General features: G+C 36.6%; 1 protein-coding gene across 3 annotated transcripts in view; it reads right to left on the bottom strand.

The window, feature by feature from the left end:
* Positions 1-15,148, bottom strand: part of CPEB2 (cytoplasmic polyadenylation element binding protein 2) — a 51,442-nt gene that overhangs the window by 3,022 nt on the left and 33,272 nt on the right. For all 3 annotated transcript variants that reach the window (XM_058803515.1, XM_058803516.1, XM_058803517.1), the window contains 5 exons: positions 13,587-13,676; positions 7,846-7,964; positions 7,441-7,555; positions 5,464-5,645; positions 1-940 (listed from right to left, as the gene is read on the bottom strand). The exon at positions 1-940 is cut by the window's left edge and continues 3,022 nt beyond it. In XM_058803515.1, the coding sequence (XP_058659498.1) occupies positions 713-940; positions 5,464-5,645; positions 7,441-7,555; positions 7,846-7,964; positions 13,587-13,676 (734 nt within the window). In that variant the 3' untranslated portion in view covers positions 1-712. The remainder of the gene's footprint in view (positions 941-5,463; positions 5,646-7,440; positions 7,556-7,845; positions 7,965-13,586; positions 13,677-15,148) is intronic.

The raw sequence follows: 15,148 nt of genomic DNA, 5'->3' as shown, positions 1-15,148 counted from the left end.
AAACTATGGCAGTTTAGGCCATATTGTGCTGCCTGCATTTAATCTGTAATGCAGTGTGTCTTAAACGTTTCAATCCCGTATTAATAGGTGGCATTACACATAACACCTATATAGCAGCAAAGCTAATACAGCTTGTGATTAAAAATGTTTAAAAATAGCTAATAAATCAGATTATCTTGAGGTATTATTTCTTGCAAGTCAAAATGGAGAGCAAAAAATCAACCCTAATTTTTAGTTTATGTATACACTGAAAATAGCAACAACAATAAAAATAAGCTTTTGTAGCAGACATATTCCATCTTCACTATTTTGCTACCTTTGGTAAATTACTGGGGCAGATCTTGAAGTTAAAAACCCATGTTTAGAAATAAGTGCACGCTTCACCCACTAAATATAGCAGCAGACTGTGTGCCCCTATGCAAAAACATTCTCATATCTAGTTTTAACTTTACATATAAAAATAACTTGGAGAAAATACAAAAAAACATTTTATTTTAACATGAAAATATCACAAAAATTAGTAAGCCTGAGATGTAGGGTTTTGGTGAAAAACAAGAGGCTTGTAGTGTTTTGGCTGCTGATAAAGATGCATGTATTGATAGCTGGGGTGAAAAGCAGAAGAATGCACTTATTTCTTCTGCATGTCAGTATCTTCAAACACAGTAAGCCACATGCACCCTTCTCTCCTTATGTAGATGCTGGTTCACCATGTTTAATTCCAGCGGAAGTGGATCTGACGTGGGCGGTCAGCCCCCTCCTTTACCAATGGCTTATGGAATTCACGTCCTGCACGAGAGTGGATATTTGCCCAACAAAACTCACAGTAATACTGCAGGCAAGTGACATTGGCACAAAAGAAAGGAGCAAACTTCCCACCGCACCGCGCACCCTGGCACTCGTCACACATCTGGTCATCCAACACGTATGGCTTTACCTCCACCTGTTGGAGCCAAACAGAAACAATTCCCATTAATAACTGTTTCTACTTGAAGTTGTATGAAGGCAATCATTTTTCTCTGGTGTAAAAAAGAACCCCAGAAAACCCCCTGAAATCTGCAGTCAGTCGTACGAACGCCTTTATATAACCGATCAGTTATTACTCGTTATCATTTATCACCTACAGACCCATCTACACTGCAGAACACCTCAAGGCAGACCTTTAGAAGTACTCTGTGCATGTAATAAACAGCCACATCAGGAATTTCCCCTAATTTACCCTGAGAGAGCGTTCTTTGCAAATGAAATTATGAATTTCAGTGTAGAAGAAAACACAATCACTCCAAGATCTCCTAACTGGACGTCAATATGACAATTCTACGTGGTTTAGCAAAAAAAATAACTGAACATATGAGATTACCCTTTAACATAGAATTTTTTTTTTTAAAGTACCAGTGTCTCTGCATGTACTACATTTGTGTGCAAATTAAAAGTACTTTCTGCAGGCTGTAATGCAGATCTTTTAGCAGAGCTGTTCACTGTAAACTCACACCCTATTTTTAAAATATGATCAAATTTGGCACTGCCAATTTGGTAATCTATTACTTTCTCTTTCTGTGGCTTTGAACTGTATAGGAATTTTTATTCAATTCAATTCTGAAAATATTTTTTTAAAGACCATTTTGCAAGTCTACAGACAGCTACAAACACCTGTCTTACACAGCTTCTCTCTCCCAAACTCATCTGACTGCCAGAATGGAAAAGTGGCAGGAGTCCAGTGGTAAATATGCATTATGTCTTTGCAGAACTGTGCTGCTTCAGACTGTGATCAGACAGGAAGAATACTTCATAATAAAACACAAAATGAGTTGACGCAGTCATTAAGGAATGTATTGTTGTATCCCACATTTTCCTCACTGCTGCATGAGATTGTTATCCTTAAATACTAATACTTCTGAAGATTGCCACATATAGACATTGACTGTATGCTCTGTACTCAGACAGAATATTCCTCAAATACAAAGAAGTTTAAAATGTTACTTTTCTCAGTGTATTTCCAGAGGAAAAAATTTACACATCCAGCTACCTGCCCTGAAGTTTTACAGCTGAACAGGCTTCATGTTCTTAGCTTCAGAAGTACAGGCCATCCTAGAAATGTCAGAGTAAGTGTCTTCCAGTATTTTATATTCAGTATGAGCTCTTCTTCTTATTTCACTGCAATGACCTGCCTTATCACCAATTACACTCACACTTTCCAATAAACAGCTACCTTAGCAGTAACTGTGTTCGTGGCTCAGAATTACTGAAAGCATGAAGCAGCATTTATTTCAAGCTTCAGTGCACTAATGCACCAAGATCAGTACGAAGATGATTTCAAAAATATTAGAGAAGCACTTTGGGGAATGGAAATATTACATGATGTCGATGCAGACTGCTGGCATATGAAAGTTAACAGTACTTTAATGAATTGTTTGGAGTTGAAGCTCCAAAGAAATGTTTGGAGCTGACCTTTCATAGATGATAAAACAGGATGAGGAGTACTTTGCTGAAGAAAAACATCTGTTAGACAAACTAAATATACCTACACATCAAAAGAAGTGGAGAGAAGCTATGGAGAACTTAGTTAAGGAAGAAGTTAGCATCACAGACAATGTTTGTCAAGTGACTGTGGCACTAAGATTTCTAGTTAAGTTCGGAAAAGGTATGTGCAAAAAATGCTATAAATACTTTGAATTGAAGTTCAGAAGGATAAACAGGTGAACTGCAAAATTTAGCAATTGAAAAAGACTTCTACACAGACAAAACTGGTTATGAAAAGAATGTGAAAGGACGGCAGACCTACCGAAACTGGATATAACTGGTATGGAAGGCAATGCTGAGGTAAAGGGCAGAACAGGCTCTGCCTCGAGGATTTCAGTGAGATACAGACTTTATCACCTTCCTGGCTAATGTACACAAACACCTCAGGTGAAGGCAGTACCCAAAGTAGGACTAGCTTCCTCACTTACAAACTAGTGGTTTATAGATTTATACTCACTGCTTGCTCATGTATAAATCAGCAGTAGTACTGATATCAGAGTATTTTCAGAGCCTGAAAAGGCATTAGTGTAAAAGCTCAGTGGAAGTAAAAAAGTATTTCTGAAAATAGTCTTTTTCATACTTTCAGCTGAGATTCAAGATGTTCCCTAGAATGATGCTCTTCTCTAGGACTCCTCAGTAATGCAAATAACTGGGTGGTAATAAATATATGTAATTATATAAATAAGGTTTGACGTTATGGTTTAATTAAAGAAGATAATTTAAAAAATATAGATTAACCCTCCTGTCAGGTAAACAAAGAAGTTCATAAACCCTCTCCATCATGGGACTTAATGACAAGTTTATTAAAATAGTTAAGATTTGGGACTGCTGTATTTTGCCAGTGAAACACCTCAGGAGCAGCACACATTTTTGAAATAAGAAAAAAAATAAGTACAGTAATAAAAATGTTCTCTTAAATTTGGAAATTCCAAATTTAAGAGAACACTTGAGTCAAGAGATTAATTTTTCAAGTGTTAGAAAAGCAACACTAAAGAAAGAACCTAAATTATTTCAAAAAAGAAGCTTTAAGAATTCAGATATTTCAAGAGAAAACCTAGATCTTCCTGCCTTTTCTCCTCCACATCTCCAACCCATGAACAGCTATCTCCAGATTCTAACTATGCTTGGCAGGGGTTGTATGGATTGTTTTCGTTCTTTTTTTTGGTAATGTGAGATTGAAGAAATCACTGAGTACTGTTTTTATAAATTAAGTTTCAACGGAATGGATGTAGGTCAAATATTGTGCTTCTCAGATCCAGCACTTGCAGTAGATTTTGTGTTGGTTTTTCTTTTTCCAAGCTCCAAGAGGCCTGCAGTGTTCCATCACCCATTAACAACCTACATCCTTTTCTCTGCAAACAGCAAGCAGTGCCATTTCAGACTGCTCAACATCCAAAGAGCCCTTTAGATCTCTGGTGACCAATCATAAAAAACCAAAACCAGCAAAACAACGGACATGCAACTGCAGCCCTCAAAATCAGGATCATGCCTTCTCTTACAACATGGCACTGCCAGTCCACCATACACCTCTCTACTGCAAAGGACACACTTCCCATGGGAAGAAGAAGACAGAGATAAAATTCCCCATGGTTTACAAGGTACAAGTCCACGTCTCCCACATTTGAGGGAGATATAATTTGGATTGGAACCAACTCTATGTCTCAATTTTCAAGTCAGGCAACTTCACAGACAAATGCCCATTAGACAGTTCCTCAAAGAAACTTAATAATACTAGATTCTGAAGCTAAATGACTCATTTAGCATTTGTTGAGAGGAAATTCTGGATCCTGGTCCTTACTCCCATTTTGTCCAAATTCTCAAATGCAAGATGATTAACAGTTTTATATCCCCTCACCCAATCCCAAGGCCATTTCTTCCTGTTATGTAAGTATCCAAAAAGCAGTTACAAGTCAGTGACAGCTGCAAGTCACAAGGATAGCAATCCCATGACCAAAATGTAGCCATCACATCTAATCTGAAGCCTAGATGACTACCCACATCCACGCCCACTCATCCTCTGGGAAGGTCCATGTTTGGGGATTTCAGCTCATAAGGCAAGTGCTATTTGAGACACATACATAAAGCTGAATTACTCTGCCTACGTGAAAGGAGAGAAGCACAAGCTGCCTCCTCAGAGCAGACTTCTGTTAACTGTACTACCTTTTTCTTGTGTCTTTGATCTGTAGAGGAGACTGGACCTTGAACTACTTTACTTACTTGACCCTTCCTCCTGTAAGACCATAGTTTTTTCATTTTTTTAAGAACACCTATTAATGCCAGACTATCTCTGCAGCTCTTGACATCAAAACTAGTGACCCTTAAAACTGACATAATTTAGATGCCAGTTTTGCTACTCTTACACTTCTAATTAGGAGTTATGAAGTTCACTAGTCTTCTTTAAGTCAGTTTTACTTTTCCTAGGAATAAGCATCTGTAGCAAATAGAAATATACATTGGTTAAGTACTAAGAAGACTTTAAAACAGAAAAAGTAAGACCTTTTGTATTTTAAGTGTTAAGCCTCACCAACTTTCTGAACACTGACAATTAAGGCTGAAATTAAGGGCAGTTTGTAAGTATCAAGCTAATCTGAAGCCAATGAATACAAGAGTTTCTTATGAATGACAGAGGAATTATCACAGTATTTGGTTTCATTAGAATATGGGAGAGAGATTTTCAAGCCCTTTGCCTGTACACAATAAAACCAGGAACTCCAGAATGGGAAGAACATATGGTCCAACATATGTCAAAGGAACAAACTGCTGCTCTGTGGAAACATGTTGTTCGTCTGGGGGCATTCAGCCATAATCCTGAAAGTAGTGGAGTTGCATGAATGCTAAAAAAAATACAGAAACTGCCTTGAAAGCAAATCACATGCAATGCTACCACACTCTGAGAAGTTTCTTTACAGAGCAAAACCCTTTTTTAAAAATTTCTGTGTAACTTACTCGTTTATCAATGTCGCCATGCTGAAGTTGAACAAACCGAGCACTGATGGCAGCAATGTAACTCTGCTGATTGGAAAAAGCAACACGTCCAGCACCTTTAGGGTATTTCAGCTCAGGGTCCGTGTCAATTCCTGCGTAACAAACTCCCCCGTAGAGACGGTCCATGATCATGGCCAATTCCACTATTAAGAAACAAAACTGCATTTATTCAAAGTATTCTTACACACAAACTTTAAAAATACGAGAAAAGTTAATTTTAATTATCAATTTTGCAAGAGCCAATGAAACAGTAATAACAAGATTAAAAATATTAAAGAAATAATATTGAGTAAGCTATTCATTACTCAGCAGACAGATCTTTCACACTGTGGGTACATAAATCCAAGGAACAGTGGAATTGTATGTTCTTGATAACATGGAACTAGAACTCCAGGGTAGTTTTCTTCAGAGGATTTCAGCAAAAGAGTTTTCGGGTAGGCATTGGAATGTAAGCTGTACAAAATAGATCCTCATGCCACAAATTCCTTGGTACAAGTTCTCTGGCTGTCCTAATGCTCTACGTCCTACTTGAATTTAAAAATGTAGTTAGCATTTTTTCATCGGCCACAAAGAACTTGATTATCTCTACAGTGCTACACTTACCACAGATACTGAAGTTCAGAGAAACAAAAATTTCAAATTTTACAGATCAAGTACCTTGGCAATCCTCTGACTGCCAATTTATACTGAATTCAGTTGCAATTCACTGGGGTGGAAAACACTGGTTTTTCAGAATTAGTACCCTCTGGATTAGGTTATAGAGGTGTCAGCAGTCCTTGAGGTTCAATAGCTGTTTGAGGAATCTCCCTAATTTTACTGCTTTTGTGAAGTCATTATTCTTATTTCACAGTGCCATAAAAATTTCATTTTTACATATACAGGGTATTTGTGAGCTAAGCATAAGAATGCATCCATTAAATTTATCACAGACATTCAGCACAGTAATATGGAGCACTGGACTGAATTTAAAGAAAAATTAATCTGTACTTGGAACATACTGTGTTTACACTCATTTACAGAGCTTGCATTACAGTCAATAGTAGAGTCTTAAAATACCAAAAAAGCTTGAGTATTGCAGGTCCAAGACGGAAAAATTTAAGATCCTACGTATCCCAAATTGGCACTATTACTTCTCAGTTTTCTTACATCTTTCATCTAAAAGTTCATCTTTCTTTCATCATCTAAGAATAAAATTCATTACTAGCTATGAAAGACTAATGAAATCCAGAAGCCATTCTAATAATAAAGGGGATTTCAACCATTGTATGGTTTGCTTCTGCTTCCAACATCCACTGCAGCCCATTTCTAGCAGGCCACCTAAAACATTGTAAAAGGCTGCTGCAGACAATCTGAAAAAGCAGACCATCTAGGCTGTACATCAACCATTCTACAGCTACAGAAATATTTATTTTTTCCTTCACACCTCTGGCAAGAGTCTAGAAAGAGTCCTGCAATCTCATATAATGTTGTGCCATAAAAGATAGTGCTAGCTCTCTGAATTTCTTCCTTTTTCCTCTACACCTGCTTGTTCAAATACTCTATCACTGGTTGTGTGTGTAACCTGACAGCAGCAGAAGAGCAGCTAATGCACAATGACAAGCAGGTACAAATGCCACTCCACAGTCATGGAGCAGGGCAGAGATGCTTCCATAGCATTATTTTAAAACCAAACTCTTAGTTTTATGCCTCTTGTGACATAGCTTACATTACAGCTATAAAGAGATAATACTTCCCAGCAAATCTCAATGATGAATTGTGATTTATGGCCAAACCTACAGAGTAGAAAAATTCAAGAATACATGAATATTGTACAGCAGCCAAAACTACCAAGACTGTTCAACCCATATGCATCCATATCTAGCTACAAAAAAATTATGCATAGTACAAATTATTTCTAATACTTTCTTACTTTAAAAAATTGCCACAGATTCTACTCACCAGCTCTTAATGGTCTAGGGACTCCTCCAACAAAAATTGTTTTCCGAGGATCAAGCGGTTGCGAACCGTCCATCACAAAGTCACTGTCACTTAGATTCCAGGGACGGATCTGAACCTATTAAATTGGGAAAGAAAACAGTATCCTACTTCAGGTTTCACCACAATGTGGAAATATGTTCATCAGCCTATACAAATTGTTAGTCATAACCTCATTACTGTAGATGTCTAGTTGCTTTGTTTTAATCCTATTAATTCAAAAGACTACAATTTTAAAACAATGCAAGTGTTCCAGATGTTGAGCTCTGCCAACAGTAGTTTACTTTTGGTTTTTTTTCATCTTCACAATTTCCAATGCTGCTTTAGACAGATGGCAGCCATAGCCTGCAGGCCACTGACTTCACTTACTGGCTTGTCCTTGATAGTGGGGCTGGAAACACACAGATAGAGCTTTCCATCTTCTTCAATGCAGGCATCAATCAGGGCCTGTACAGAACTCTCTTCTTGGAACAGGAGGAATGCGTAACCTGGAAAAGAACCCAAACCAATTGATTGCTTTTCTATCTTTATTTTACAGAATCATCTTTGCCACTGATTTTTCTACACAAAAGAAAGTCAAACCAATTCTTTCACATTAGTCATCTTCTTTAACTATGTACTACATTGCCATAATTAACAGAACTTCCATCTGTAAAGTAATTGTCAGATGAGACTAATAACCAAATAAAAGCAAACGTGTCTGCTCTACCATACACTGTGAGTCTAGGCTAAACATCATTTCATTGGCTGCAATGGACATTATACAATGAAAATCCGACTTGGCACAAAGGACTAATCTCTATTCTGGAGATTAGATCAAAGTATTTTATTATATAAGTGACCCAGGAAACCTTTCAAACACTACCAAAAAAAAGAATTAAAAAAATGCTTATTTAATGCTACATAAAACCAAACAGTCAGACAAGAAAGAACAGTTACAATATGAGATACACTGAATTTGTTACTTTACAAATACCTCAATAGCATAATTAGGGTTGTATACTAAAACAAACTTTAAAGTGACCATAACTCACATTTCTTTCTGAAATTACTACCAAGTTAAGAATTTTCACACAAAGTTATGTCTTATGACTTTAATGGAGAAGTAAATGCTGAAGCAGCTGCCCTAGAGTGGGCTTGGGAAAAGGGAACATGGATGCTTTACCAAGCCTTTTGGAAATCTTGCTGTATTTCTGCAAGAAGCTAACGAACCAGCAGCCACTTACTGCAAACAGACACTGCAGGTCATCAAGGTAAAGGTGGTAGGGTGTGTCTTGAAGACCATTAAAGAATCAGTGCATTAACAATGTAAGATTTAAAAAACAAATGCACAACTGATTTTAGACATTTGGGAACAAGAACAGGATTTTAAGAAAAAGTTGTAAGGTCCATACTGGTCCTTCCAAAGCCGTACCTTATTTCTTACCCCTGATACCACAGTCCCATCATAGCAACATAAATGGGACACATGACAAGATTTTATGTATTCTATATTTTTATTTTTATCTTATTTAGTTTCATAACAAATATGTCATAAGGAATCTCTGGACTTGGGCTGAAGCATTTTCCTGTAAAGTCTATTCTTCACTGCTGAACTGTAATTTTTTAATGACAACCTGTTTAACTTAAGTTTAATCAGCAATAATTTAGATTCCAAATTTGTTTTAATTGGGAATATATTACAGTATTTATCACAGAATTTAAAAACCACATATTAACCATGCTAAACTCAGTGAATGAAGGCATGTGCCAACTGCCATGGGTGAGATAAGCTCCATGTGAGTGTCCTTACTTGGTCAAAAGAACACACACACATTCCAGTTTGAATGGAGAGCCCAGTACAAGAATGATGAGAGTGCAAAAACTTGATTAATCAAAGGGAGGGTTAATTGCATATGATACTGTAAAAGGAATCAGAGATACAAAGATTCTCCAGATACTGATTTTTCATCAGTTCTTCTCCTAATGGAGTTCAAAGGTACTGCCATGTGGTTCCAGATATACAAGGTTGCTAAGTGCCTCCATATAATCTATGTCTGTAGCTATCAACATGCTTAACTGCAGCAACTTGCAAAAATATAGAAAATTAAAGATATATAAGAACTCAAGAATTGATAAAGATTATTGCAGATTTCACAGAATATTCTGAGTTGGATGGGACACAAAGTTCTCTGAGTCCATCTCTTAAATGAATAACCCATACAGAGACTGAACCCACAACCTGCATTTTTATTAGCACCATGCTCTAAACAACTGAGCTAATCTCAGGGTCACTTCATACTACCACTCCTGACATGGAAAGGAAAGCAATAGAAAAAACATACATTAATACTGCCTTCTCAACCTCATCTAAAAAACATGTACTCATGTCTTTTTTTACCCCACTTAGTTCAAAGCCTCAGAAAGCCTTGTGTCATGAACTCAGCTGCACTTCTCCCCTCTGAAGGAGTAGTACACAGCTCTAGACCTTCAATGATTTACAATGCTCACTAAAGAGATGGACTGGTGAGCACTGGAACAGAAAGCACATTAGCTAAGTTTGAAAAGCTGAGATGATTGAAGAGTCCTACCAGATTAAAATTTTTCATGGTATTCATTAAAGATTTTATTTTGGTATTAATTATTTAGAGAACAAATCAAAAGCAAAGCATTCTGGACTAGATTCATGCTAAAATGATTTTGTTAGCAAGGAAAAGAATTATTTATTTCAAAGTAATAGGAAAGTTACCAGAGGGAGAAAACATGCTTCTTGTTATGCATATTCTGTGTAGAAATCAGAGAGTTTTATCAACTTTCAGCTAATTCCTGCCACTAATGGCTTAGAGGAGGAGTCAAGAAAATCAGTGCAACCCAGCATGGCACTGCCCATGTAGTGCCATGCCAGTGACTGCAGTGGTATTTTGGGTTGGGGCTGGTTGTCCTGACACACCCTCCACAGTCTGAGGGCACTAAATGGCCTCAGTGCAGTGCAATTCTTTCCTAGAAACTGCTGCACCTCAACTTATATCAGAAAGAACCAGTCCAAGCTGCAGGTTAATACAGACAATGGATCTACATAACCCATCTTTCAGCTTTTCCTTTAGTCATCTTTGATGGAGAATAAACTCCAAAACACATGTAAGGTGAAAAAATGTGGTGCTGCACTATATTTGTGAGACCCATGTATCCAGTCTTTTAGATACCCTCAGTCTGGTAAATGAATCAAACTCAATGTGTTCATGTTACAGTGACCTGAATTGTCCTCCATACTTCACTGGCTGTACTGGCCAGATTCACATTGATTAAAGGAAGCTTAGACATTAATCACATATGAAGATTCCTACAGTTACTTGCCTGAATCCTGAGTTTGATCCTATCCAGTGTGATCAAAGTAGCAGGTAACAAGTTCAACAGAATTTGTATGGACCTGGGGTTTTGCTTCTGAAACTAGAAGCAGAACATTTCCAACTTGAGTTTTTCAGCTAGTCAGCTCTGAGTTAGCAAGTGGGAACCTTGAAGAAAGAAGTTACTGCACAACTGTTGTCACACAAGGCAGCAGAAACACCCAGTTAGAATAAGACTGGGGAGACTGTCCTGTTTAAATCAGATTATCCTCTGAGACAGCCTATAAATAGTACAGAGGTCACAAACAACTGGATGTATTTTGGAAGGCATTTTTTGAATTTCCATATCTTTATGGCACCATTTCTTTGTGAGCTTCATTATCAGAAGGAGGAGTCCTCAACCCAGCAAGTTACTTTGGACATGTGTATTGTTTCACAAATAAGTGTATGTGCCAACTACGTAATAACATGAGTTATGATAAACAGTGGCAAGTCAGAAAGGAAGGAATTCTGCATCACAGTTGGCAGATCACTCTTACAGACTTTGTACTTTGAGCTGAACTGAGGTTTTTTTCAGAACAGAGCTTCCTTGTAAGATCAGTGTAAAGTTGTAAAAATTCCTGTTATGTTTCGATCTAATTTTGTGGTGAACCACCACAAAATGTAATTAGTTAAGAACAAGCAGTTGGTGTTTCTCAGGAGGCAGCCAGCCTTGATGGATCAAGACACTTTCTGAATTTCTTTCAGCAAGGAAACACTTATTATGAACTTGGCCTTCCCTCAGGACCTTCTGTAAGCAGAGAGCTTGGAAGGAAGCACAGACTGGAAAACTGAACAGTAACAAAGAAAAAAAAAAAAAAGGCAAAAAAAAAGCAACCCAAAACAAAACAGGCTTCATCTCTTCACCACAGAGAAGACTTACATGAATTAGTCCAGAATGGCCTAATTCTGAGATGTCTTTGGAAAGCAATACTATAGCAAATCTCTAATGAAACTGAACAAAGAAAAATATAGACACCGAATTAATTTCATGCAGAGTGACAATTTAGAAAATAAAAAACATTAATTCTCTGAACTAATATAGTATGTATTTCTCAACTGGCAATCACTGACTGATCTCAAAACTTTTTTTTGCCTATCCTTAGCCATTTCAGACATCTTATTAATGTATGTATAAATGGTTCTTGTCTGTTCACACAAGTAATACCAATGAGAGACAATTTTTAATGAAATTCTTCTACAAAATAATTATGGGTCATATGTATTGCTTTGACTAAAAGAGATATGTACACAGTAACACTCAGCAGTTGTATGTTTCCAGAGTATTTACAAAGAGAAATTGACACTGTATTGTAAATGTGTTAGGCTACATACAAAAAATACTGAATAATTCAGCAAACTAAAAGTTCGGCTGAAATGTTAAGATAGAACACTAAATGCTTTTATTTTTCAAGTAAGGATCAGTTAACTATGGGAAATCAACTTAGCATTTAGGTTGCAAGTGTTTCCTGAATTAATTAGATCAATACACTGAAGTTCTTCTATTTATATTTTCTCTGCCTTTAAGAAGCTCTACTTACAACACAGTTTGGATTTTTTTCTTACTGCAGTAATTATAAACAACCCAACTATATGAAAAAGCATTATCAAATAAGGAAGTCTGAAAATACATCCTTAAGATGTTCAGATGCTGAGACAGGACTATCTCCTTGGAAACAAATGCCAGAATCCATTCCTTTCAGGTAGGAATATATTACATCTTCTGTCTTCTATATATTCATCACAGACTCTGCGAGATGCATCTTCTTCAAAGAGTTCCTTGGGAATTTCTCTTGGTAATTTATGAAGAGAGATGCAGTCTAAGATAATCAAATTTAACTTGACAGTAGCTTTGTGGGCTGGGCTGACAATCAAGAAAGCCAAAGTCTCTTTTTTTGTCTTAAAATTTCCATGTAGCATTCATAAATGCTATTCAAATGCCTTCAATTCCATTTCCCACTCTTTAGAGGGCCCATTGGGGATAATAATCCTGTCTTTTCCCCAGCATAGATGCACAGATAAATAATCAGTTTACAAAAGAACTATACCTACATTTGTCACTTCCACAGAAGGAATGAATTTCTGCATTCTCTACAAAATCAATAATTTCTGCTTTGCTTTCATGTCTGGATCACACATCTGCATTTATTTTATATGTAACAATACATGACTGTACATATACAGAGATATCGCAGTGACTTAACTACTTGATCTACAGAATGGTTTTTCCAACACTTTGTAAGTAATAGTAAAAATATAATCTAACAGCAACACTAGAAATAATTTAAAAGAAAAAAAAAATCAATATTTAACAATTTAACAAAAAGATTAGAGCTTCAACAGGAAGTTCACATCCTAAAAGTGAAAGATGCATATTTGATTATCTTGACCACTTAAGCAAACACATCCTTCTGCATCCTGCCTTTAACCTCCTAGGAAAATATTTATCTAAGATTTTGTCTTAAAAAATTTGATCAAATTTCAGTTTTGGAAACTAGACAGAAATACAAATACAGAAGTGATGATCAGTGATGCATGCAACCTACAGAGTGTTGACCTGATCAGCTCAGTAACAAAATAACACGTTTTAGACTGAGTATGTAAAGGAGCCACACCTGGACCTGCACTGAACCAACAGATTTAAGTGTTCACAGGGACTCTACATTATACCCTTTGGAAAAAGATGAGAGTGTTACCAAGAGCAAGACTGGCACTCAGTAACAGGTCAAAACCTTCTAACTCTCTTACCTTTTGGTGGAAAATAGGACTTGCTCTCTGCTTTGTGAGGCCAGTCTACTACCAAGGGCCCAAATCGTCTGAAGCTGGCAGTAATTTCATCTAAAAACATGTAAAATAATTGCAATTAAAGGAAATTACATAACTCAATGAAAAATACTATTAAGCAAAGACCTTTGCTTCTAGGAAAGGTTGACATTTCATCAGACGAAAAACAAAACAAAATTTACAATTTTCATAAACAAAAGACTTAAATAGATCCATCTTCCAGAGTGTTAATATTTATACAATGTATTTCTGGTGATTTTTAATCTTACATTTGGTTTTTATTGCTTAAAACCAGCAGCATTTCAGAAGCATATGGGCAGCTAAAGCCATTTGTGTAAACTTGTGTGGAACTTCCCTAAATTCAAATCACAATCTGGTTTGAATAAAATCAAATAAATTTACTGTTTAGTGATGTACAGTTCAGAGCTTTTAAAGTAGATATTTATATACCAAGTAACACCACAATTAACATACTAGCAATTTCCTACATATAAGAAATATATACAGGATATCTGCTCTATAGCAGACACTATGCATGTATCAGAGACAGAAATTTGAAATTGTCTATTTAGAGGTGCTCCCAGCAACCATCAACAGCTTTGCTGCACGATCTACCATGCCCCTTGCACAACTTTGAGTTGTTCCTATCCCAGCCACACCTACATGTCAGTGACTGGAAAAGTCTTGGCCAAGGGTTAAAAATACTCTGAACTATATAAAAGCAGCAACTCAAACACAACTATGATTAATTTCTTTCAGTCATATCCTGCCATCATCATATAAACAGGGAGGAGAGAAATAAAATGTATTTCCATGTGGTTTTGTTTAGCATTAGTGTTATAGGCAACTGTGCTGAAGCACATCAAAATAAATCCCTTAGTAGATTATAGGAGGGCATTTCAATGAAAATGGAACCAAAATCTGGCCTTTCCATGTCTGAAAGTTAATTAAACGCAGTCAGCTTATTTGGTTTGCATGTTATTCTAGGATTACCATGAACCTCCTAACAGAACTTCCACTTACACTAGAAAGTTAACATGCAATTTACATTTATCTGCACAGGAGAAACCTCATATTAAACAGCACAATTACTTCAAATCACCACTAGTGTACAAAGAAATTTCAGCTGGCTAACAATCTGAGTTTCTGTAGTACAGTCTCTGTTCAATGCATCAAGAGTGCTCTGCCACTTGACCTTGCTCTGCCTAAGGTTCTATTTCTCATCGGGAATAACATGAATCTTTCTATATCACTGCTGAGATCTTCAGGTAATAGTAAAATAGAATATGAAATTCATTTACAAATGGAAATTTCCCATGACTACAGAATATAGCAGCCACAGATAGAGGAGGGCTAAGATGTACTTGAAAGGAATATGCAAGATAAGCAGAAGCACACACTCTAGGCATTACATGCAACTCTAATCTGCAAGTGCAGAATCGGAAACAACTGCAACACCCCAAAACCAAAAAAGATGATACAAAGCTCAACACACCCATCAACTTACATAAAGAACAAATAGTTAC

The sequence above is a fragment of the Ammospiza caudacuta genome, chromosome 4 (assembly GCF_027887145.1).
Source record: "Ammospiza caudacuta isolate bAmmCau1 chromosome 4, bAmmCau1.pri, whole genome shotgun sequence".
In the NCBI taxonomy this organism is placed as follows: Eukaryota; Metazoa; Chordata; class Aves; order Passeriformes; family Passerellidae; genus Ammospiza; species Ammospiza caudacuta.
The sequence above is the reverse complement of the archived record's forward strand: the minus strand, read 5'-3'. Positions and strand labels throughout refer to the sequence as shown.